This window comes from Takifugu flavidus, chromosome 8 (assembly GCF_003711565.1).
Source record: "Takifugu flavidus isolate HTHZ2018 chromosome 8, ASM371156v2, whole genome shotgun sequence".
NCBI classification, from domain to species: domain Eukaryota; kingdom Metazoa; phylum Chordata; class Actinopteri; order Tetraodontiformes; family Tetraodontidae; genus Takifugu; species Takifugu flavidus.
In genome coordinates, this window is record NC_079527.1 from 4,539,917 (window position 1) to 4,566,252 (window position 26,336).

Sequence of the window (26,336 nt, forward strand, 5' to 3'; positions counted from 1 at the left end):
TTCCTTCCTTCCTTCCTTCCTTCCTTCCTTCCATCCATCCTTCCTTCCTTCCTTCATTGCTTCCTTCCATCCATCCATCCTTCCATCCATCCATCCATCTCCCAACCATCCATCCTTCCTTCCTTCCTTCATTGCTTCCTTCCATCCATCCATCCATCTCCCAAACCATCCATCCTTCCTTCCTTCCTTCATTGCTTCCTTCCATCCATCCATCTCCCAAACCATCCATCCTTCCTTCCTTCCATCCATCCATCCATCCATCCCCCAAATCGTCCGTCCGTCCGTCCGTCCGTCTAAAAGTGGCCCAAACAGCAGATCTTACAGGGTCCTAGGTCATGAACTGTGGTGAACCATAGTGAGTTTTGTAAATTTTCTATACATTTAAGGGCTGTCTCTGCAGCAGGTTTAAGCCTTTTAATACCCTCTGTTGCTTATCACAGGATCTTGGTTATATACCATATCCGTGTGCTACTGTTATATACCGGTGGACTCAAAATATACAAATTGTATTTCTGAGTCAGCAGCAAAGAAATGCTGAGTCAGCGGAGACTCATTTCCAGGACTCAGTGGTTCAGTGAGGTACTTTATGGTCTGCGTTAGAAAAGTACAAGCTGACATGGCTTACGTCTCCATTGGTGACAGCTCGGTCACGTGGCACTGCCATGATGGTAGCGTGACAACAGTGTAGCATCATTGGTCACCAGGAAATCCAGCTCACTCTGAAATGGACTGAATGCATTAAACAGAACCATGCTGGATCCCGTCCCTCGGCTCAGAGGGGATCGGCAGGATGGGCGATCTCAATCATCTGTCTCATCTTTCAGCTCTGTGTTGACATGAAGCTGCTCTTTGGTACTTTATGAAATTATTTATGGATTTTTTTTTAGGTATGCGCAGTTTCTGTTTTCCCCCATTAAAGAAGGCGTCTTCTAGGCTGATACAATTGACGTCACATCTCCGTATTTTCTTGAAAAACGTTATTTTTCAAGAGTCCAGCACTTCACGTCGGCATCAACGCACGCATTTTTCCCATCCTCTCTCTGGACGATCAAGATGGGAACATAAATGTTATAGAGCGCATGTAAATAAGCAAAGCTGTTTCTGGAGTGGGAGAGTAAGCCGCTGTTGTTGCCATGGTGAAGCCTAGTCTCCACTTTCCAATGATGATGGATTTGCTATTATTATGCCAGATGTGCTTAACTCGGTGTCAACATGTACAGACTTGTAGCAACTACATCAACCCTGAATTTCTCTATTTGTTCTCATTTAGTCTATTTCACTTTCCGTTTGTCATGAACAAAAGAGAGATAATGACTCGTTAAGTGCAGAAAGGCGTTTTTCAGCGAGTACACCATGAATTGTTTTTATTCCGGTTTTCCAATGATTTCCAGCAGCAGGTGGCTGTGCGATAGTCCAGACAAAGACGAGCCCCCGCTGTCATTCACCTGCTTCTTCCTGGCAGCGTCTACAGTCGGACGTTTGCTGGATTGACAGCGGCAGGAATTACTGCCCCCCCCCCCCCCTTTTTTTTTAAAAAGAAAATCTATTTTCCCATTTACTACGATTGACTGAAATGTGAAAAAGGATTTCTTGAAAACTTGTGATTTCATGGTGATCGTTCCTTAATTAGTATTTAAATAGGAAGAGAATCCGAGGGAATGTTTGGATTCAGTCTGGCTCCTCTTGGAGTCACTTCTGATGCTCTACCACACTCGGCGCTTGCAGCGTGATTTAAAGGTCACTGGTCAGTGAAAGCAATTAGACCTCCGTGTCCTGCGGTCAGTGAACCTGAAACAATCCACCGCTCATATGTTGCATATTTTCTTTTCAGAGACGGGAGTCATGGCCAAGCTGTCGTCCTCCCAGCAGAGCTCAACCTGCCAAATTTTCTACCAATTCCTGTTAGTTTCATAGACAGATTACATGACCCAGCTCTCTACCAGAACCCTGACCATCCCATCCCAAATAACTCCCTAACCTGGTTCTGACCTCAGCCTTAAAACCATGTTTGAACAGTCAAACATTCTTTTAAGGTTGTGGGGCCCAGCAAAATGGTCCCAGTTCACAAACGTGGCCCCACTTTGCCTGTAGAATGAGCATTCTGCTCAATATCGAGTATATGTGAACTCACACACACACACACACACACACACACACACACACACACACACACACACACACACAAAAGACTAAAGAACAGGCAGGAAACAATCTGGCATTCTTCACTTCCTTTCTCAGTGCCTCCTGACTTCCTATAGGTGTGTTTCAGCCTCCAGAGAGGTCACACACATTTACTACTATAGAAAGAAAATCATTCAGTGTGTTGGGGAACAGGCAGTGGGAGGAAAGCTGTTGTTTGTGCAGTTTGTCATGCTTTTTTTTTAGTTAGCACAGCAAATTTATTCATCTTCACCCATCGGTGAAGCACATTAATCACATTAACAAGGCAATTAAAAGAATGCTGGAGACAAAAGACAAAACAGACTTGAATCTCTCTGTGTGTGAGATGGTGTGCAGGAGGCTCTTCAGCAATTCTGTTCACACACACAACCTTTTTAGTAGGTTTTCTGGAACATTATTAGATTTGTAGATCTGGATGCTGGAAATTTGTGGTGCAGATTTCCATTCTTATCTGTCGAGCTCACAGATCTGTTGGCGAAAGAGGAGTAGTTGTGATTTGTTAAGAAAATGGGTGGTGAAAAGATTTCAAACGGAGCCACTGAGATGTTTTCCTCAGTCCAGAGTTTCAAAGACTCATACATGTTCTTTTCAAGACTGTGAAAAATGAAATGAGGTGCACCGGTGCTGTTAGACCCGACCGTTCGCCCTATCAAATACCAATGTTATCAGATTTTAGACCCCGTCTGTTGCTGCAGTACTGTAGACTGGTACTGTAGCAGCACATTTATTTGAAAGGCTTCAGACTTTTCCATAAGCTATTTCAAAAGAGGATTAGGGCCACTTGTAAAAAAAAAAAAAAAAGAAAACTACTCCATTTTCCCCCCACAAAATACCTGGCAATGTCCAAAAGGAATCATTTTGTTTTCATCTGTGTCCAAAAACACTGCAAATAAAGAAGGTTTGAAATGTCGTCGACAGCAAAGTTCAGAGTTTTCAGCCTGTTCTGAATAGACTTCACACGTTTTAAAAGAGCTACTGTTGGTGATTGTGGCTGATGACATCAGGCAAACAGCTTTCTACGAGCCGGGAATGTAAAAGAAGAGTAAAGGCTTCTCTGCTTTAAATGGCGCAGTAATTCCCTTTAACGCAAAATAGCTGATAAGCACATATTTTCCACAGCTGTGAGATAAAATCGTGACACATTGAAAACACCAGCCCATCCCAGTATTTTCTCTGTGCTCCAGTGCAGCTTTCTTACTCTGACTCTAGCGCCGTGTGTTTGAGAAGCAATAGAGAGAGAGAGCGCAATTTCAGACACAGCAAAACAGTATCACAATAACATTATCAGATACTAATTCCATTTACCATGGAGGGGCAGATGTGTTTCCTGTTAGCCTATTACATTTGGTGCACAGGGAGGTGAGGAAATCTTGGTGGCGGGGGTTATTTAGGTCTGAAAGGGGTCGAGGCTCACCGGGAACCCTGACAGGAAATTTGCCCCATGTGACAGCCCTAAAATCACAGATTTCGTTGAGAGTAGCTTTGAAATCAGGTCGCTCATATGACAACGAAGGGAAAATGCCCCCCCCCGATACCACATATATAATAACCACAGCATTTAAAGGGAGGTAAGAGCTGCCTAAAATGATGATCAGGGGCTGAACATTGGTTCATGAATGGTGGGGTTTGTGTTTTATGTTTCTTAAAGTCTGAAGATGCAAGACCTCCAAAAACTGTTTACACAGCTAAGCTGATTAGAAGTGAGATGGAATAGAGAGGCTCTGGAAAGACGGTGCTGTCCTCTCTGTAACGCTTCTGCTACCTTTGCTGAACAGGGTGACATAAATTACATAATGTGTGTCCTTCAGCAACAGTCGGCGAGGCTTTCCAAATCAACATCAGAGTATATTAACCTTTTTACATGGACATTTTGTCTTCCATGATGTCAGAGGCCTGATTTTTATTTATTTTATATCAGGTTAGGTGGAAGCTCAATTGTAATGCAGTTGTAGTAACCAAGGCTTGTAGACGATTGCCTGCTAGAATCCCCTGCAGGGTCTCTTATATTTGAAAGGCACACTTAGGCCAGCCAGCGTGATGTCACCAGTAACCAACTCATGTGATTGGGGACAAGTCTTGTCTGATCCCCAAGGAGCAGCTGTGTTTGAGAGGAGGTATAAAATAGCCAAGTCAGCCATTAGCGGACCATTGAATCCAGACAGAAGTACTGGGAGCAGTGTGTGCAAACCACAGAGGGCAGCAGGTTGACTTCTCAGAAGTGAACTTCTCAACTGGACTCTCTGGAAGGACAATGGGACACTCTGCTGTCTCCCCATGCTATTGGAGCTCAGTGGTCTGTGTCTCACCGCATAGTATGCATGAGTACAACAATTAAATACTTCAATCAAAATGGGGGGAAAAAACAACATGGTTCACTGAAGGAGCCTTAAAATGGTTGTGATAAAATAAGTATGGTTTTGTGCACTCTGATCCTCCGAAGGACAGACAGGTTTTGATTGCTGGAGTTTACCGCTTCTACGTTTTGTTATTCACTCATTCGTCCCCTTGGATGACCCCGTGGGTTCGATTATTTTCCTTTTAGTGGGTGATTTGTTTCCATCCTGGGGGCTCCTACAATTGGAGTTCCCTTAAATCACCAATATAATAGGAGTCATATTTAGTTTGAGCTGTTAAGGGTCTTTCTGTGGCGGTAAAGCAGCGACTCTTTTATTGCTGCATTCCTGGCTGTGGCTCGGTGACTTCACCATGACCCCTGTGACCATTTTTAGGAATTAGAAGCTGTAAATTGAAAATGGATGGATGAATGACTTCTACACACACACACACACCACACACACACACACACACACACACCCCAGACGGATGGTGGGACGGATGAAATCTCAGTCCTGTTTGAGAAATTCTATCTGCCACATCGGTTTCCCCAGCTGTCCATTGTCCACATACTCGGGGGTCTGCCTTTCCTCACTCTGCCCCCCACATCACTCCAGCAGACTAATTAACTAATGTGCCGATCTGTCAATGCCTCTTTGTGCTCCTGTGTGTGATCTTCTACCGTCTCATTAAACACAGTCAGTGGGGGCCAAACTGAACGCTTTCCTCAACGCGGCAGATCACATGCGCTGCAACTGAGATCCATGTTTTTATACTTTGGCAACGTGAGCTTCTCATGGTTTAATCACACCAACATTCTCCGCGTTCTTCACCACATACTTCATCAAAGGGAAGTGTAGGCATCCACCTTTTTCAGAAGTTCTGCTTTGTTTATGGAATCGCACACTGACACCATAATTAGTGAGACTAGCTCATTTGTTGGTGATGACATAAGAGTACGGTAATGTGTGGTTTCAGCATCATACTGCTGAAACCACACATTACTCTTCAATTAGGTCTTTCAAAGGCCTTTTCCCTTCATCTAAACTAAACAAACATTCTAAATTAGGGATTTGGATACCGGTGGTGTTACCCAGCCTCTAATATATAAAATAAACATATCCAAACACCCACCAGGGCTTCCACAGTCTGGTGTCCGTCTCTGGCGATGATCAAAATATCCGTCCAGTTTAGGTTTCTGTAGGTCAGGGGTGCTCATTACGTCTATCGCGATCTACCGGTCGATCGCGGAGGTAGTACCGGTCGATCGCGGCGTGACATTAAAAAATATCAGCCTATCGTTCATCCCGTCACTTGATTGATATACAGGGCAGCCAGTTAGATGACAACTGAATTTTGACCTTTAGGTCACCGCTCATGCGCAAACAACGGGCTAAGCGCTAAGCTAATCAGTGAATTACCTCTGATTTTAAGCCAATGCTAAAACTTATGGTCATCAAAATGAATGAGGGAGCGGGACCAAGTAAGAAGACAAAAACATATCACTTTCATATAGGCCAGTGCAAACATCTACTTTCTACATGAAGATTATTAAGTCCAAATACCGTTCCACAATGACTGATGAACATCTGGAAGTGTGCTTGAGGCTGGTTATCAGCAGCTACTGTCCGGACGATGCATCCCTGGCTGATCCAATTCAGTGCAAGTCGTCAAAGTAAACTCAGGCAATTACAAAAAAATGTTAATAGTTATTTATTATGTGTGTTTTGCAATATTGGCTCATTCAGTTATCCAAGGTACATCAACATACACTCACCGGCCACTTTATTAGGTACACCATGCTAGTAACGGGTTGGACCCCCTTTTGCCTTCAGAACTGCCTCAATTCTTCGTGGCATAGATTCAACAAGGTGCTGGAAGCATTCCTCAGAGAGTTTGGTCCATATTGACATGATGGCATCACACAGTTGCCGCAGATTTGTCGGCTGCACATCCATGATGCGAATCTCCCGTTCCACCACATCCCAAAGATGCTCTATTGGATTGAGATCTGGTGACTGTGGAGGCCATTTGAGTACAGTGAACTCATTGTCACATTGTACATACAAAGAATCCTCATACATTTGAAAAATAATTCGATGTTTTGCATTTTTGTGGTGGGTAGATCATTTTGACTAATGCTGAAAAAGTGTGAGCACCCCTGCTCTAGGTGTTGCTGCTCTGTCCTTACTTTTTACTGACAGGACAATGTGGGAGATAAGCTTGGCCAAATATTGGACTTGTCCTAGTCCCATGATCAAGACACAGCTAGGCCAGATGTTTCTGTCGGATCCTCAGATATTAACCTGAATTTTAACCTTACAACAAATATTTGTGGTGGAGAAAAAGAACATTTTGTTCCACTTTCCTCTGTACTGCATTAGATTGCCCATATTTTTGCAACATAGTCACTTCTTTCACTTGAGCAGCAAGACATGAGTCATGACTAGAAGCACTATTTTGGATTGTAAACCAGGAGAGACTCTGGGGTCATTTCCTGCAATAGATTTGGACCGGGTCAGCTCTCAAACGAGGAATGTTGTGCATTTTGTATCGGTTTCTAACGCTCCTCTGTCAGATTCTAAAGTTGTAATCATTCACAGAATTGTTGGCAACCGTGGTTGTTATGCAAGTCGGTCTAAATAAAATGGCTTATGGTCTTAGACACATGTCAAGACAAAACAGACTTGTGTGACTCTTATATGTGTCTACTGTGTAGCTGCTGGAGGCTTTGCAGATATTCTATTAATAGTGTTTTAACGCTTCTTCACACCAAGTGGGATGTGCTGAGGACAAGTCTGTTATAAAGCCAGGAAAAGATGTGTTTCAGTAATGTGTAAGCACGTGAGTCAGGGCGCTATGGGCGTGCTAGACCACAACAACACCAGCCAGGTCTTGTGTGGTGAAGGTCGGGATGGAACGACAGAACAAGCACCATGTGGAGTTGATGATTTTTTGGGGGGAAATGCAATAGATTGTAATTGAGCTGTCCGTCAAACATGGAGTCAGAAGAAATGGTGAAATGTTCCCACCCCGCTCTGTGTTACATGAGACAGCTTTTTCAGAGTGTCGGTGAAAGGCCAGGTGAAGACAGATCAATAGCTGCATCTGCAACACACACACACACACACACACACACACACACACACACACACACACACACACACACACACACACACACACACACACACACGATAGTCAGAATAATTTTGTTTGGGACCCTCTAATATTGTTTTCAACTTGGTCTTGGTTCAGGTTAAATAATTGGAATAATTGTTTTTTCCTGCTAGTCTCCATTCATTTTATAAAATGTCTTATGGTCCCATTTAGCTGCACGTGTTCAGCTTCTACAAATTTACCAATTCTGTCTTTTTTCCCTCTTTTTCTCTCCAGTCATGTCAGAGTGAAGCCGACACCCCATCAAACCTGCATCCAGCACTTCTTTCCTCCTCCTCCTCCTCCTCCTCCTCCCCCTTCCTTTCCTCTTTTATCCCTCTGTTCTCTTCTCCTCTTTCTTCTCTCTTTATCCACAATGATTCCCTCGGCCTCTTCCCTGGCTCCCCTTCTCTCTCTCCTCCCTCTCCTTCTCTTCTCCTCCCCCATCCTCTCAGCCCCGGCGGCTCCCCCCTCCCCCTCTGTGATGTCAGGCAGGGTGGTGTACAAAACCTTCGATACCTCTCTCACCCACCTGACGGTCCACCGGAAGACCGGCGAGGTGTTTGTTGGCGCCGTCAACCGTGTGCTCAAGCTATCGGCGAATCTGACGGAGCTGAGGAGTCACATGACCGGGCCTGTGGAAGACAATGCCAAGTGTTACCCTCCGCCCAGTGTCAGGGCCTGCGCTCACCGGTTTGTGTTGCCTGTACACCTGTTGCCAATACCCGCCTACCTGAATCACCTCATATCTGGACTCACCTGTCTGTCGTTCACCTGGGAGCATGCTTGATGATCTTTTTTATACCGACTGACCCGTCTTACAGCCCATCTGTCTCTGTCCCCAGATTGGAGTGGTCAGACAATGTGAACAAGCTCCTGCTGGTGGATTACACTGGGAACAGACTAGTGGCGTGCGGTTCGATCTGGCAGGGCGTTTGTCAGTTCCTTAGACTGGAGGATCTCTTCAAACTGGGAGAGCCGCATCATCGAAAAGAGCACTACCTGTCTGGAGCCCGAGAGGCTGATGGGATGGCAGGTAAGCTGCACTTAATGTGACTTAAAAAATACTGAAGACAAGTTGACAAAAGCTCAGCATGTTGGGAACTGGGCTGGGAAGCGGAAGGTTCTGGGTTCGAGCGCCAGTTCAGACAAAACCGGGAAGGTGTTCTGGTAGTAGGGGAAGGTACCAGTACACCTTCAGAGCACTGCCAAGGTACCCTTGAGCAAGGCACAAAACCCCCAAACGCTTATATAGGGCCCAGGAACTGACCCTGAAAGGGATAAAGTGGTTAAGACGATGAGATGAGAAGTTGACCAAAGCGATTGAGCGATGAGCAAAAATCGTTTTATTGTCTCAGTTTTTCGATGAGGCGTGTAGCGGCTGTTTTAAACAGTGCCTGATAAAACATTCTTCCTTAAAACCTGCTTTGAAATAAGCGGTTTTTAGTTTTTGCTTGGACGCAAGACTGGACTTTTAGTCCCCGGCATGGCTGATTTCAAACGATGCTTTTGTCGGCTCTTGTGATTTGTCTGCCAGCAATTTTTCTGTTTTCCATGACCACTGTCTCCCTTCTGGGGTCGCTGGGGGGGAGGGTGCTGGAGCCTATCCCAGCTGCACACGAGTGAAGGCAGGATACACCCCCGGATGAGGCGCCAGCTCATTACAGATGCCAACAGTTTATTATACAGATATATATAAAACAACAACTGCAGAGACTGGCAGGACAAGGCTGCCGATTAGTCATATTTACGCTTGTCAACACTCATTACCTCCTACCAGATCGCCACATCGGCAGCATGTTGGGCTGATTTGGACGCTCGGTGTCGCTTATGAGAGTCAATGACAAATTGTTGATTTTCTTTTATTTTGTCTTTACATTAACCTTCAATGCTGTGTACCAACAGGACAGGTTATCAAGGAAAATCAGTGTAGCGCGTTTACAGGCATTGTGTAGCTCCTCACATGTTGAATGCTTAACTAAACAAATCGGTCTACAAATAATGAATGGAAATATGAGCTGTCAGCCTTTAACAATGCTGCCATTTTTATCTTCGGTATATTGAACTGTATGTTCTTCCTGAGGAAATGGAGTGTTTATGCAAACAGTGGCTGCAATATAATGCATACTAAAGTACACTCTGTAGCACTCCATCAGGTCATTCTGTCATTGGGAAGCATGGATCATTTTAATGTAGTTGTTTGTCTAATTTCTGTGTGATTTCTAAGCGTCCAGCTCACAAAATGTTCAGAGCAAACTATTTTCCCATCTTGTAATGAGACTGAACGTCAGCTGCCTCTTCACAAGGGAGAGAAAAGAATGCCTCCATATTATGAAGCTGCAGTCTACCAACCACGCCACTCGCTCTCGTTTATGCCGTTTCTAAAGCCCGTTGTGTGTTGCTGCTGTGTTATTGGTTGTCATTGTTCCTGTTTGGAATAATTTGCCAAACACAACAGAAAGCCAGTCGGTGAACGGCTCCCCCCGAATTGTAATTGAACAATCTGAAATCCATAAACACGAATGTTGCCCCAGATAACTTTTAAATTCCGACCATAAAACACCCACAGTTGAGGCCCGTTCAAAATCCAGCTTGAATGTGGCAGCTTGTTAACTCAGCACAGAGGGTATTTTGAATATAGGATGGAGCTTTGACGGCCTCGCTCCAACTTTATGGCAAGTCTTTATCGCCAGAACCGTTTTGTTGAGTTTGCTTCCTCCGTTCCGCGCAGGTGTGGTCGTAGGAGAGGATGACTGGACAAGTGACCCCAAGAGTAAGAAACCGGAGAGGAGCGGCAGTCGCCTCTTCATCGGGGCTGCCATCGATGGAAAGTCTGAATATTTTCCAACACTGTCCAGCAGGAAGCTTGTGGCAGATGAGGAGAGCGTGAATATGTTCTCACTGGTCTACCAGGACGAGTTTGTCTCCTCACAGATCAAGATCCCCTCGGACACGCTGTCCCTGTACCCAGCCTTCGACATCTACTACGTGTACGGCTTCTCCAGCCGCACCTACGTCTACTTTTTAACTCTGCAGCTGGACACACAGCTGACACAAATGGACGCCGGCGGGGAGAAGTTCTTCACTTCAAAGATTGTCAGAATGTGTTCCAATGACACGGATTTCTACTCGTACGTGGAGTTTCCTCTGGGCTGCACCAAAGACGGCGTGGAGTACCGCCTGGTTCAGGCTGCTTACAAACAGAAACCAGGACGGCGGCTGGCCCAGGCGCTCGGCCTGTCTGAGGAGGACGACGTCCTCTTTGTCATCTTCTCGCAGGTGAAGCACCTTCGCGTTTCCTCTTTATACACCTTCTCTTTCCTGGATCCACTTCAGAACTGTATGAATTCACTAAAATGTTACTGTAGTTTGTTACTGTGGTTAAATAAAGTTTAAAAAGTCCTTTATCTGAAAACACTACACTCACTGGCAACTCTATTAGGGTCCACCTTGCTGTTCTCTCTGCCGTTACCTTTCAAATGTAGCATCTGAAACGTTTTACCAAAGTTTTGTCTCTCTTCCTGACTGATCCCTCGTTTGTTCCTGATCTCAGGGGCAGAAGAATCGGTCCAACCCTCCCAGAGAGACTGTCCTCTGCCTGTTTACCCTCCATGACATTAACCTAGCCATGAGAGAGAGGATCCGTTCCTGCTATCGTGGTGAAGGCCGGCTGTCATTGCCATGGTTACTCAACAAGGAGCTGCCCTGCATTCACACGGTGAGAAATAGGATTGAACCTTCGTTAGACAGGTCAGGCCAATCTTCTTTAGTCCTCGCGTAACGTTTGTTTGTTTGTGCTCACGTAGCCAAGGGCATGTGACTCCTAAACGGCAGAGTCTGCGTGAGCAGCCCTTCCTGTCGGTACGATAGTACGATAAGTGTTGGAGACCTGTTTCTGGTTGAGAGGTGAAAAGGAAAAGTAGTCGCTCCTTCTTTCTCCCTTTTCTCAGGTCTTTGTTTCTTGCCCTTTGAGAGTTTTCTACATCATCTGCCAGAGGCTGCCTGCAGGCGACCACGTGCGTGCGCACGCACGCACGTGCACGCCCACACATGCACACCTCCACCGATGGAGAGCGCTGGTTTCTGTAAAATTCCAGCACAAAAGAAAGAATTAATGTCTCAGGTTGTGGTGGGTTATTCTGGGTCACTGGGGTTGGGGGGTTGATTATTCATTGAGAATGGCCTGCACTGGTAACCATGGGAACCCTGCAGGGAAATATGCCAGGGCCTGAGTAGGTCTAGGGGACAGGCTGGGCTGTTACCAACCATCTAACTGATAGCCCATGTTACTGTAGTGTGTGTGTGTATCACAGGCATTGACAAAGGAGCAGAGACTTTCTGGTGACTCGTGACCCCCCCCCCCCACACACACACACACACACACACACACACACCTTCTATCATAAACAGCAGGGAGCGGGTGAGCTCGCTAATGTTTAGTTCAGTGCTCATGTAACGATATTAGCCCAGGCAGCATTAATCTAAAGGGACTTTTGTGACGTTTAGTCTGTGGGTGTATGGATGCAGGCAGGAGAGCGGCTTGTCTGTGGACACACACTTCATAATTCCCTTCTCTGTAAAGCTCAGAATAACTCGGGCGTCGCATCAGAGGGTGTTGCAACACTCCAAATTTCACAGACTTTCGATATCCTCCCGTCCACCTTTTCCCAAGATGGTGACAGATGAAACAAACATCTTCTGCCTTTTCATTTCTATATTCAGTTTTCCTGTAATTTGCTTTATATTATTAGCCTGTTGTATTACCTGGCAGCTGAGTGCTTCCAGAACTTTAGCTGAACAACCTAAATCATTCTTTTAAAAAGCGGTATTCGTTTTTTGCCTTCCCGTGGGCTCACCACCTGCAGGAGGGGCCGAGGGGGTCGGGTGCATTGTGTGTTCTCTTTTCGCTCAACTAAATCAGGAGGACAAAGAAAGGCGATTTTGTTGATCAGTAATGGTATATCCAAGACAATATTTGCTGTATACAGTACGTTTACCACGGACGCTGCGTGCACTTAAATTTGGAAGTGTTGTGCTGACAGAAAACAAGGCTGACCTTCAGATCATCATGTAACCTGTTGCTGTAATACCACCAGCTCAGTAATGGCTGATAAAACATGCTTCTGTGAGTACTGCAGCCCTATTTGGAGGACTTGAAACAGCCCTCAACAAAAGTTGACTCTTAATTAGTGTCGCTGAGTGAGATGAGCCGAGTCCTCCTAAGTGTAGTCCAACATGCGTGGTGCCGCGTTGCTGCCGTGACGTACTGGGGCTTTAACCCACTAATGACAGGGTGGGAACCATCTCCCGTATGTGCTTTTATGCGCGTGGACCCTGTAATAAACCAACCCCACCTTGTTTCTGTACTCTGGACTGCAGATATGCGAAGTGCTGCAGAGATGATTGTAAGGATGCTCAATAGAATTTTATTTTTAACACAGCATCTTATGAAAATCAGAAGCGCTAATGAAAATGTTTTGCATGTTAAAAGTCTCCTTTCACCTGTTTGCACTCACATCCAGGGAGTGGAGAGTCCGGGCCAGCAGCTCCTCGTCTGAGCACAGAATTATTATTAACACAGCATCGCGTTTAGTCCCTTCAGTAGATCTACGAATTAGATCAGTAGATCTATTATATACACGTGCTACTTTTGTTTTACAAGTGTACTAGTTATGGCTCTTTATCTTGAAACTACAGAAAGCACCTTCACCTAATCACATCAGTGATTCCATAACCGCTCTGACTTTTCTCCTCACCTCGAAGAGGAATGTCCTTGAGTGTATGTTTTTCTGTGTAAAGTGGCGCCTCATCTGTGTTTATCTCTTTCTATTTATGGCTCTTTTGGGAGAAAACATCATTCTTGTGACTGTCAAGGTCTAGATTTAAACCAATAATACCAGGAACAGATGTCAGCTCACGAGTCAGTCACAGACACAGCGGAGGCACCATCAGCCGACGTCTTTAGGCTCATATAGGCACTTCTGGGTAATTTAAGATGATCATCCTTTAGAATGAGCAAATGTGTTTGGGACGGTTGGCTAGCATTAGCCACAGTTAGCTAACCATGGTGATTTTATTTATAACTGACATGTATAACTTCTACATGTTTTCCATTACTGGTTTCAAAGTAAATAAAGAAAACAGCAGTGCTGGATTATGTTCAGATTCTGTATAAACAGAAAGAAAATATCATTTTCTCATATGTCATTTTAACTCGGAAAGGAGGAGTTAAGAGGACATGTTTCAACACGTGTTTATCTGGGCATCATCAACATGGACTGATGATCTCTCCCTCTCCCACTGTCACAGCCAAAGAAGATCGGAGATGATTTCTGCGGTCTGGTGTTGAACCAGCCGCTCGGAGGCCTGCGGGTTATTGAAGGAAACCCACTTTATGAGGACCGGACGGAGGGCATGGGCGCCGTGGCTGCATACACGTACGGAGAACACACGGTGGTGTTCGTCGGAACGCGCAGCGGACAACTGAAGAAGGTACGGTGACAACGGGGTTGCTTTAGGATGCTCTTCAGGCTAATGCTGAGTTACAGAAGAACTGTTTTACGTCACTGGCGAAAATGAAAAAACCGTGGGAGAAAAGTAGCCTGTGAGAGCCGCTGCAGAAAAGGCCTGATTATACAGTACGTTTGAGATGTTTATTTCCTCACTGGTACTTCCTAACTCAACACTGGTTACGATTTATTTTTAATTCCTACAGCTCCACCCAACTCGTGCACTTACAGAATGATATTTTTTCCAGTACAATAAGCCTATTTTTGCCATAAAATGTTTATTTTTTTAATTTAGGTTGCAACAAGCCAACAAATGGGTGCAGTATTCAACATTTCACATCACTCACGATGGTTATTTTCCTTATGTTTGCGTCAGGTTGTATTTTTATTTTGCGTTTTCTGCTTCCATCCGTACCACCGCCATACATTGAACCGCAGTTGTTGTTATTAATGACGGCAGCGGTTCTGCACTCCTGTGCCCTAGTCCTGCGTGCTGCCGTGATTGGCGCGGGATCAGTCACTCTGACGCTCTCGACTCTTTCGTGTCGGGAAGCCTCACCTCACTTGACAGGAAGCTGCAGAGCTGCCTGACAGAAGAACATCCCTGTTGGCAGCACAAAGTATCTGCTGTGTGTCTGGCAACAAAACCTGCTGTTTCTGCAGGACCGACTTTGGCCTCTGGAGAGACACGCGGAGCTGCACAGAGTACAAAACAGCACCAAAGAAAGGGGTTAAGTTTCCCATCAAACGCAGCATTGCTTGATTTTGAAAAGCATCAGATCGTAGCACAATAGTTGACGATTCCATTTAAAATGATGTGCAACGAGAGTCTTTGAAACTGTGACCTTCACATTTAAAAGGCAACACTTTTCACGAGTTTCAATAAAATACAGCCACTTTGCGAAGGCCTAGAAATATTTGGACATTAATTTATCCTAGCGTCTTTTTCAAGGGTCCACAAATAATTGGACAGTTGACTCTGAAAGCTGCATCCCCTCCTGGGATCGATGTTATCAATACAGCAAGTAGCTTTGTCCAGATCCAGTGTTTCAGCTCCCGATCCGATCCCGATACTGAATAAACACCCGATACCGATCTGATACAGTTTTGCCGCGCTCACTTCAAGTTGGCCTTCATTAAAGCTATTAATTCCAAAGCAAAGGGAAGAAAGCCCACATCCAAGCTGTCGATACAGTTTTATTCAAGAGCTCAACTTATAAAGCGGAGATTTTGGGAGGTCGGTTGACTTTTAATAAGGTTAAATATTTTTTAAGTAAGCTTTACGATCTTCCTCGCTAACTTAGCTTGAGCTCCAATCTGATACTATTACAAAGGCTTGTATGGGGGACAATAGTTCAAAGGTCTGGGACTAAGTCCAGATGTGGTATTTGAACCTGGAAGCTGTTGCTGTGAGCCGACTACGTGCGCGCCAATCAGCTGGTTTATGGGATGTTTTTGTTGAAACCCCTGAATGAATTGGATTCCAGTTCAAATGCAGTGTGGTGGGACGCTGGGATGCCGAGCCCAGACCACGAAGGTTGTGTCACTGTTCAAATGTTTCTGAGCCTTAACTGTGCGTCACCTCCCCAAGGCCGCAGAAACACTCCTCCACATCAGCAGCTAATAAAGGAACAAATGATCTCCTGCCACGTTGACCCCTCAATCCTCTCCACTCTGCAGCCATGTGAGTGATGAATTTTAATTGCCCGAAGAAAAATACAAATGGGGGCTGTTCAGCCTTCTCACCTCTCCTCCTACACAGTTGCTGCTTTAATATTCACTGATGTGCGCAGCTTTTCTTCTGACAAATAACCTCCAAGAGCCACCGATGGGGGAGAGCAGAGGAGTAGCCTGAGGTGGTGTCTGTGTGTGGAACAGACTGGTGAGAGTGGCTCTGATTTGACTCCAGATGCTGCTGGAGAAAGTACATTTGGCTTATGCTTAGTACAGCTGCCGCCTCCTCTTCCTCCTTTTCCAGTGGTCTGTGATGGTAAAAGTGCCTTTTTGACCACCTTGAATGTTACAAATGAGCTGTACATTCAGCACTTCCTGGGCTGTTGCTCAGAAGGTGGCTCATGTTGGGGTGCTTTTGGTTTATTCCTTTAAAATCAGGCCTGTAAGTGTTCAGAAAGCAGCAGAGACGTTATTGTATGACTCTTAAATTCCAAAACCTCTTTGATAGGTGAATTCAGACGCACCAGAGGCAGTCAAGTTGTCATATTCAGGTCAACAAAGAGGAATGGATTAACATAAGGTACATAAATCCATGCCTGCTTTGTTTTCTGTGCCGTTCTAGGGACAGTTCTTAGATCAGCTATTCAGCCACGTGGATAGCGTTTCACAGATTTGTGCACTTTTGCAGTATCAACTATAAAGACGTCTGTATTTGGCTTGATATGCTGCAACGACTGTCACAATTATGAAAAGCTTCACGGCAACTAAATCTATTTTTTCACTTCAGCTGCTGACGCCTCACTGCTGCGCTTGTGTCGGAGTAAACGCGGACGCGTTCACGCCATCCGCCACAGCTGCTTTCTTATCCAGTCAGGGAAATTTACATGTCAGCTTCGAATGTTTGTGGTGTGGACCGAGGCCACAGCATGATGTCACAGCATGATGTCATGGCGTCTTAAGTGCAGCGCCGTTACGGTGCAGTAATGGAGCCCACAGCAGCTGTCACTGGCTTCCTCGTGCATTATGTATCCTGCACACTTTTCCATTTTTTTTCCATTCATTCCCTTCCATTTTCTTGACCAACCTAAAGAGGGATGATCAACAAGGCCGTCAGTTCGCTCCCCAACATTATATCAGTGTTTTCCTGTGATTCAGGATTGAAATCAGAGATTCCCCTGCTGCCACACACACTCCTAAATCTGATCTGTGCCCCTGTTTGTCCATCACATCTTATCATCCTCCCCGCATGACCGTTTACATCTCTTATTTGTCAGTTTTCCTTCCCTCTAAACACCTTTTTACTCCTTTGAGTAAAAGCAGTCATCTTTTAATCGGGTTATATATCTCTGGTTGTACTTTCAAGTTCAGACAGGGCCAATAATGACCCGAGTTTGGAAGGAACGGCTACTGAAACGGCTGATTGGCTGATGGAGAGGTTGATGTGAGCGAGGCTGCAGGAAGCTGGAGCCTGGATCTCCAGAGGATGGGTGCGTGTGTGTCAGTCAGCAGTGCTCTGTTGTGCTTCCAAAACAAACAGGCCAAAGGGGCAGAAGGAGACACGCTACAGTGACTGCACCTCCCACCCCCCCCCCCCACACACACACCCTCTAGCACTGCTGGACTAAGTCTGCAGGCCGTGGGTGAGATTCGGGAGTCTTCTGGGTCAGTGTTCCGCTGTGACTTGCCGTTTTACAGGACTCTTGCAGGTTCTTTATGGTAACAAAGTGTTCTAGCCTCCGAACGGAGCTCCGATGGGCTCGAGCAGAGAGAACATCTTCCATCGCCGTGATTTAAGGGGCAAGCTTTTGTGAAATGACGATATAATGAACACAGAAAAACGAGTGTGCGGGCTAATTATGTTTTCACTGCCCGTTTTTTTTTTGGGAATAATTTTGTTTTAATGTCATGAAGAGGTTATCCGAAGTCAGAACTGGTGTTTGCGCAGTTCCACAGCAGAGTATCGGAGTATCGGCTGCTGCTACTGCTGCTCCAGCTGTCATGCAGCTGTGCATCTTTATGTCAAACTGTGAAAATTATGAGCTTGTTTTTCATTTTCGTCACTCTGCAGATTTCCAAGAACCGGAAGCCTTTTCTGTCTTTATTCCAGAGTTTTTAAATTAAAATGAATACTTCTCCCCTTCTTTTTTCCATCCTCCATTAGCACAAAGTGAATTATTGGAGATGAGTCAACCAATCAGCTCTGGCATTCAGAGGGAACAGAGCCATTATAGGCTAATGAGACGACAGGGAATTGAGGGTTTTATTCTAATGACAGTAATGCGTGTTTGTAAGCGAGCAGTCTGCACCTGCTTCTCCTTTTTTCTAAACATTTTTTTTTTGTTCCAGCAGTGGGCTTGGAACATCCAGAGAGGGAAATTAATCTGTGGATTCACATTCATATCAGTGATGATTATTATTAGGAGCTGCCTGCACCTGCACCTCTCCGTCTTATTATAGAGCAGAACTCTGGCAACAGACCAGATCTCAGTTTCTGGGCGTCTTTAACAATAATCATGTGATTACTGACTTACTTGCACACTTGTGTCACTGAGAGACACCTGCGTTGATTCACCTGTGAGGAGAATCCTTATCTGCCTCGCCACAGGAGTTCCCTTTGGTATTTATGAGCTAAAGTCACAGATTGGTTCAGGTAAAGTGGCAGATTGACTGTTGTTCCAACCGCTCTCGTGTCCCCTGGCAACTGTTCCCGTTTTTCTTTCTCTCTGTGGAGTTTTGATTGAAATGAAACCAAACTTTGTGGTTAATCTTTGCTGCAGGCTCACGGCCAGTTTGACGGTGCTCCCGGCTGACCACTGCCAGATTGCGGGTGAATGACACAGAGTTATTACCGAGTGCATTTGCGATGGCAGCAACACAGACGGCTACTGCCGTCTTTGTTGTGATTGGCTCTAAATTCAGGGATCCTCAACATTTCTCCCTGTGATATGGAGATATGATCGTATTTAGAGGTGTCGGCTCCGCTCGCTATAGACGGGAGCAACCTGTTCATGCATGAGTGTTTTTGAGATGCAGCCTGATGGCATTTTATATACATGGTCACACGTTTACATGTGGGCTCCACCCTCTCCGTGTTCACATGAGCAGAGCCAGATAAGGGCTTTCATTCCTTGAGTTATAACATTGAACTCACAGTTTAGAGTGAAAGTCATTGTCTTCTTCCTCTTTTCCACCATCCCCAGCTCCCACCCCAACCGCCACCTTTAGTGCGTTGTAAATGTGTAAATTTGATTAGCGACTTTACGATTCCTACGTTTGCACAGCGGTCAGCGTAGATCCAGGCTGGTTAAAGGTGAAGGTGGTTGGCTGATGATGGCCCCCAGAGCAGCGGCAGGATGTTGTCTCACAATGGTCTGCAGATCTGCCAGCAGGTGTTTATGGGAGCATGCTAACAGCAGCTGCTGTCACTCCTGTCTGTCTCTGCTCTGCTGATCAAATTTGTACAGAAGCCATATGCTCTCAACATTTGTATGTACAGATTTTACACATATGGAGTCATTTCTGAGACTCCAGCTCAGTCATCACGTGTCTGTTTATGGCAACTTCTGTTGTCGTGCGTGTTCCAAGGACAAACCTTAATCATTTGCTTCTCCCAAAAATAATTCCGCCACTGGAAGGGTGAAACAAACAAGGAAATTCAGTCTGCAGCAAAGCTTTTTTGTTTATCTGTCAGCTTCATTTTCCCTCTCTGACTTACTTTCGAATAAGTAGGCTGTTAAAATGGAAGGAGCCACACTTTCTTTTTTTCCTGGCGCAGTTCAGAATGTAATATAAACTGTTTCCCTTTGCATAGGTGCATAAATACTCCAATCACATGCACGCAATCACACACACACACACACACACACACAGGTTTCTCAGCCGTGTGTCTGTGCTGTCAGGACTCACCTTGGGAAATGACTTCATCTACTTTTCTCTCTGTCTGCTCTTTCATCTCACTCTCTCCACTGTCTCCTCTCATCATCCTTATCCCCTCCCACCCCACCTTCTTCTTGTTGACTGTGTTTTGCAGTGTAATCCATAGTTTCTTCCAAATGACATCTCTTGCTCGCTCACTCTCACTTTTCAAACCATCCTATGCGCTTTGTCTTCCATTGCACATGTACATAATATTCTGTAACTGTGTGTGTGTGTGTGTGTGCGTGTGCGCGTGTGCGCGTGTGCGCGTGTGCACGTGTGTGTGTGTGTGTGTGTGAAGGCTGAGCCAGCAGACTCCTGCCACGCCCGATCTAAATCGGAAACAGTCTGAGTGAAGAGTCCGAGCCGACCTCGTGGTCCACTAACGTTTGTGTGTGAGCGGTGTTAGCGCATCCCCTAAAACAAATATTTATTATTTACTACGTTTACACTTGTGCCGCCGCTGCTGTTTGCCATTTCATAAAACATGCAACAGTAAGCTTTTATACAACCACAAACCCAATCAATCAATTTTGAACTTAATCAGCAGCCAGACTGTTGCGCTGAAGCGGAGCTGACCAGCTCCGCTCTGCTGCAGCGTCACAGGAGCGCACGGCAGGATGTTAACGGTTAGCGCTGTTGCCGAGGGCGAAATTTAAGAAGTGCGGCTCTAAAAAATGGATCTCTAGACAAACACCTGCTGCCATTTTTAAAAACAACCGGGAGCACTTGATGGAGGGGTGCTGCACGCCCCCCCGCCACACACACACACACACTTGCAGTAACAGGGTTTTTCTGTTGCTACTGTGCTGTTAAAATTGCTAGTGTTTACTGTGCAAAATATCTGTTTTAGCACCGTAATGTGCTGTTAAAAAAAAACTACATAATGGCCTGGTTTTATTTAAAAAAAAAAAAAAAAAAAAAAGAAGGCCAATTTTATTCATGGATGTCTTGGACAGTCAGCACATCATGACTCAAAACCTTAATAATTAAGGCTAAAATTCATGTCTGTGTGTTTGAGCTTGTTTTTTTCACTCTACTCTAAATTTCTCTCTACAAAGAGAAATTTATGACCCCCCCCCCCTCAAATATGATCATTTAACAGTGTTTTGCAGCGCTTATTTTAGTTATACAGCCGATTAAAACCAGCCAAGTTACCTGATCATTTCACTGGCAACAGCACAAGCGCCCATCTATCCCCAGCAGCACCCTGCGCTCGTGGCGACGGCTCACAGCCATCAGAATTCCCCTCACACTCAAAAACATGTGGCTTGTATAACATAGATGTCACACCGAGCAGCCATGAGGACAGAAACCCGGAAAAATGAGAAGTCAGCGGTGTTTGAGTGCAGTGTAGCTGTCAGATGACGGTATTAAAAACCAGTCAGAGGATTCTCTTTCCAGCGGCTGAGAGCTGCCCGTAACTCTCCATGCAGCGCAGAGACAGACGTGATCAGCATAGTGATCAGTAGCTCAGCTGAGCTGTGCGGAGCCAGGGAGGTGACGGTGGAGGGGAGGATGTGTGGAAAAACAAGGATGAGGATGAGCTGGGGAAAAGAGGAGGAGAAGAGAGGGCTTATATTTGATCCGCTGAGCACCTGAAACTGGGTCACATGAACAAAAGATGCCGTCTAATTTAAGATATACCCTGGCAATCGCTAGAATAAACCAGTTCAGACCCCTCAGCTGGAGTGTTGGACCTTAAAAATATGACATCATGATTGTTCATTCGGTTGTTAATTGCTGTGTCATTATCTTCACCTCCCAGGTCGCAGCAAAAACCACAAAATTACCCTTCAGCCAGCTGTTGTGAGAATACAAAAGCACTACTTTGCTCTTTGTTTAGCCAATACAGTCACAGTACGGTTATTCTGGAGCCAGAAATGTGGATGGTGGGATAATCACGAGCTTAAACCAACTCCTGGAGACTCCTCCACAGGTTAGAAGACCAATCGCTTCGTGTTTGGTGGGAAAGAAAAAACGTAACAACAGAACGGGCTTTTAAGAGCAAGTGGGCGTTTGGCCTTTACTTTTGTGATAACCAGACCCTCGCGTTTTAGTTAAGTTTTACCCAGGATGCATTGGGCTTCCGACCAAGATGGATTTTAATTCATGTATATAAAACGAATGTTGCCAGGACGTCGGGTTCTGACAGCTCATCACAGACAGGTCGTCTGGTGGGCACCACGCTGGTTGTATAATAGTCCACGTGCACTTTTTTCATACAACTCACCTGATTCTCCAGCTGGCACCAGCCTGACTGTAACCAAGACGGAAATTTGGAACTTTTCAGTCCAAGATGGTGCTCAGCTCATTAACAGTCTTTCCTCTAATTAACGTTTCCTCCGGCATCACAGCCTGATGTTCACAGAACACCCTGACCCACTTCACAGATCGCCCGCGCGCGTGTGTGCACGCATGTTTTCTTGCCTCAAGTTTCATCATCCCCTCAAGTGAATGGCGTTTATTTCATACAGAAATTAATTGGCTCTCAGCCGTTCATCTTGGAATCAAAAAGCAGAGGTAACATTTAAAATTTCGGTTCCTGTTAAACTCGTCTGTTGCCGTTTGCGTTAACACAACCTGTGGTGAAGCCGTCAGTTGGGTTTCAGTCCGGTTCCCAACCTTTTCCATCTCTTTATTTTACTATAAATTCTTCGTGCTAATTTTATTGTTGCAGCCTTTTCTAATTCTGCTCTGATAATTGAATTAGAATGGAGGGGAAAACATCACGACTTGTCTGACCTAATAGGAATTTACCAAACCATTGAAAGCAGGTGACCAAGCAGAAAATGGAGGCTTTATTCTATTTTATTGACTGTAACCCACATCTCCACAAAGAAAGTAGAAAATCAAATGAATCCGACAGCAGCAGATGCTCTGAACTGCTAACTTTAAGCTTTAGCTGGGAAAAACTTCATATTGGAAAGTCACATGACCTGAGGGTCAGCAAGGCACCAGCTCTGTTGACGGTTGAGCCAGAAATAAACCTGTGACTCCTGAGTGGTCTTTAAACTTTAACAAAGTAAAAAAAAAAGCACAAAGTGCGGCAAAAAGCCGAGGAAAGCTTTTCTTTTAGGATTCGTCGCTGCTGCGTTTAAGATGCGCAACAAGAAAAGTCGAGCGCTCTTTTTCTCTCTTTGGAACCGAGTTAGATCCAAGTTTTTCTCCTGAGAACCAGTGAAAATGGTGGACGCCGCCGTGTTTAGTTTACTGAAACATTCCTGCCTCGGCTGCTCTTTGTCACTCTGATACAAACACAAGTCTTCAAACACAGTAAATCAGGAGATTTCTTGCCGTCACATAAGCGAGCTGTCAACACTTTGGGATTTGCTTCCACTGCAGTTAAATCAGGCTGGAGATGTTTTCCTGGGTCCATCTCTAGTCCAGTCCCATCCCCTTATATTCTACGCTTCTCTAACTCTGTTAAAATGACTATCTGGGCATCATTTGCGCTTGTGATCAGCAAATAGTTTCCAGGAAAACACACTCTCTGGCTCTGCTGCTTATTTATTTCCAGTATCATCCAGGATTCCTTTTGTGTACTTTCTGCTGTCTTAATCTGTTTTAGTCTCTCGTAACATCAATAGAAGACACTCTGAGAAAGTGCGATTGATTTTACTTGATTTCCAGCACACTTCATCTGCTGAGGGGAGCTGCGTCCACTCGTCTGTTCATTTCATTTTAAGATGACGAAAGGCAGCAGCCTGTTCCTTCAACAGATCAAGACAGATTCCACCAGTCAGTCCATCCACAACGCCTCACCGTCTGACTCAAGTGCATTTCAACCGGATTCTTCCGCTTTCAAAGCAGTTCATTAGTGCAAAGTGTGCTTCCCTTTAATTAAAACGATGTAAATATGAGTATTATACATTAATAGGCAGCATTCAGGACTTGAATCGGTATACTGAAATCAGGCGCTCTCGCGACGTTTTTAATACGCTCTCTGGTGGTGTTTTTTTTAAATGGGGTTTTTCCTTTTTCTCCATCCTCTTTTCCTTTTTTTGCTGTCCCTCTGTTTGTGCCCTCCACCATGGAGGATGGATAAAGTTGCATCAGCACAGCCCACACCAAAAATCACACACGGCAGAAAACACGATCTGCACCTAGTCAGATTAATTGTTATTCAGTTGCCAAGGAGATGATGGAAGAACGGGTAAATCTTTCAATTCTCCAAAGAAGCTTAAGATTATTTACACCTCTCTCTCTCTCTAGCTCTCTCTCGCTCTCTCGTATTCTCGTTTCCATCTTATTCCAACACATATTTAAAGGATTTGCCATTATATCATTAGCAATTGTTGTCATGGAGATGATAATTCTGACCCACCATAGAATTTGCTTTTGTCAGCCTTCTCAGAGCTGATGTCTTCAAACGTAGTGAATTAATCTGACAGTCCACCGATAAATAATGTAAATCAGTAGGGAGTGTTCTTATGCTCCCCCAGGATCTCTCAGACTCTTTTACAGCCCAAGGTCAAATTTGATGTAGCACAAGTATATAGTGCACGATGACGTAAGAGTCAACTGCAGATGCGTTGAATTGTGGGGCGGTTGGCCAAATCCATTTAAAGGAAGTAAGAAATGTGTCATAAGCATAAAAGTGAATGCATCTGGCCCTGTTCCCCTCTGCTCACAGGGCAGTAGTGCAGCGCCACTTCAGAGCATCTCAACTCTGGTTCTTTACTGATTATTGGTTTAGTTTCACAGCAGCACCGAGAGGAATAATGAGTTATTTTTCAGTGGGCAAAGGGAAGGAAGAGGAATCCATCATATTGATGGATGGCAGAGGGATGTCTGTTTAATGCAGGTGTAAACTGGTACAAACCTGTTGAAAGGCGACAGACTGGCCTTAACCACATTTTGGTGGCAGGTCTAAAGGGATCATGTCTCACACCACAGCCGGCACAAGCGCCCAGCTAAGGTTCACGTTTAAAGGAGCGAGGCCATAGAGGAGACGCCAAATGGTCAACTCTTTATTTCCTTCTGTCTTTGTGACCCGCAGCAAAAGTGAACTCATAATTTAACCATATATGCAGTTTCTGAGACAAGAAGACATATTTGTCCCATTGCCTCATTCACCTCCTTTGTCCTTTGTCAGTTTATAGAGGGAGGGAGAGAGAGTGTGTGTGTGTGTGTGTGTGTGTGCGCGCATACCTCGGGGGTTAAAACCATTAGTAGGTAGTCTCTGTGTGGTGCATGAGTGTGTATTGGCAGGATGGGGAGGAACTAATAAGCTTAACTGCCTCCTCCCTGCCTGTTTCACCCTTCGCTGCCCTTCCTCCTCCCTCGGGCGCTAATAGCTAAACCGAACAGTATTTAGTGTTTGGATCAAGGAGGTGGATCTCTCAAATGGTCATTTTGATTTTTCAATTTCCCATTTATTCATATGTAATCCTCACGTATAATAGTGGCCACATGACCAGGGGCAGTAGTCATGGCGATGAAGAATACGAAACATGTGGAGATGAGGGCAATAGAAACGAAGCAAACCTTTCATTTGCAAGCCTGATTGTCTCATGAAGCAGTGGAGGAGCAGGTGGACGGCATCAATGCCTCTGTAATCCAGGCATCATCACTGAACACAGCAACGTGGGGTCCACCGCCCCAGTGTGTGATTTAACAAGGTAGCTCATAAGTCTGCTCACTGCAGATTCATTGATGCTGGAGGAGGTATGGTAGGGGGCGTGGTTCCTGAGCGTCTGTGTAGAGGGTGCATGCAGCCGTGGTGGGTGATGGTACATTCTAACCATGGCTCTGCCCCAAAGCTAACCGTTCTTGCTCGTATTGCCCGGCTCAGAGAGGCCTGAGGGCTGGCCGGCCAGATGTTGGAAGTTGTCAGGAGGGTTTTAGTAGCTGGTCCTCCTCCCCTCCCTTGCTGCCTGTTGAAAACCCCCAGCTGTAGCCTGGCCTCCTGATTCCCAATGAGGCTTGTGGTAACGGTATTTCAATCAGGCCCCCCCCACCCCTCATCCCCCCAGGCCTGAGTTACAGCTGAGATGGCCACAGATGGTTCCCAACAGGCCAAACGGAATCTCGAGCTGCGCTCGCTCCTTCTTAAGAGAGGAAACATGAGGAGGCTTTATAGACGGACACCAAGACAACTGGTGGATTAGCACCATTACCCACGCAGCCATAAAGAACTCTCACTGATCGCCCCAACAATTGGTGATTGCCCACCAACACAGGTGCTTCACAGACGCCACGGACAGGAAACGACTTCTGGGAGAGAGATAAGCACTACCACCACCTGGACATATAGAGTGCCTCACGGGGGCAGAGATGGTCTCGAGACCATCACCCCACCCCCACAGACGCCCCCCAACACACACACACACACGCACACACACAAGCCTGTAACCAGCTGCTTGACATTCCAATGTAATTCAAAACCTCTGCGTAGTTTCTGTGCATGTAGCCGTATATGTGCGCACACATGCGATCGCCCAAATGAACAGTGGGAACCAAATAAAAAAACCTGTGCTCGTTTGTCAGAAATGTATGAGCTGTTGCTTGTGTGTAATCAGACACGCTGAAAGCAGTTAGTGTCACCACAAACTGTTTCATATG

At 45.4% G+C, this 26,336-nt stretch overlaps 1 protein-coding gene across 2 annotated transcripts in view; it reads left to right on the forward strand.

The window, feature by feature from the left end:
- Window positions 1-26,336, forward strand: part of plxna3 (plexin A3) — a 50,648-nt gene that overhangs the window by 3,981 nt on the left and 20,331 nt on the right. For both annotated transcript variants that reach the window (XM_057041539.1, XM_057041540.1), the window contains exons 2-6: window positions 7,909-8,364; window positions 8,517-8,707; window positions 10,403-10,950; window positions 11,225-11,389; window positions 13,981-14,163. In XM_057041539.1, coding sequence (XP_056897519.1) covers window positions 8,048-8,364; window positions 8,517-8,707; window positions 10,403-10,950; window positions 11,225-11,389; window positions 13,981-14,163 — 1,404 coding nt within the window. In that variant the 5' untranslated portion in view covers window positions 7,909-8,047. The remainder of the gene's footprint in view (window positions 1-7,908; window positions 8,365-8,516; window positions 8,708-10,402; window positions 10,951-11,224; window positions 11,390-13,980; window positions 14,164-26,336) is intronic.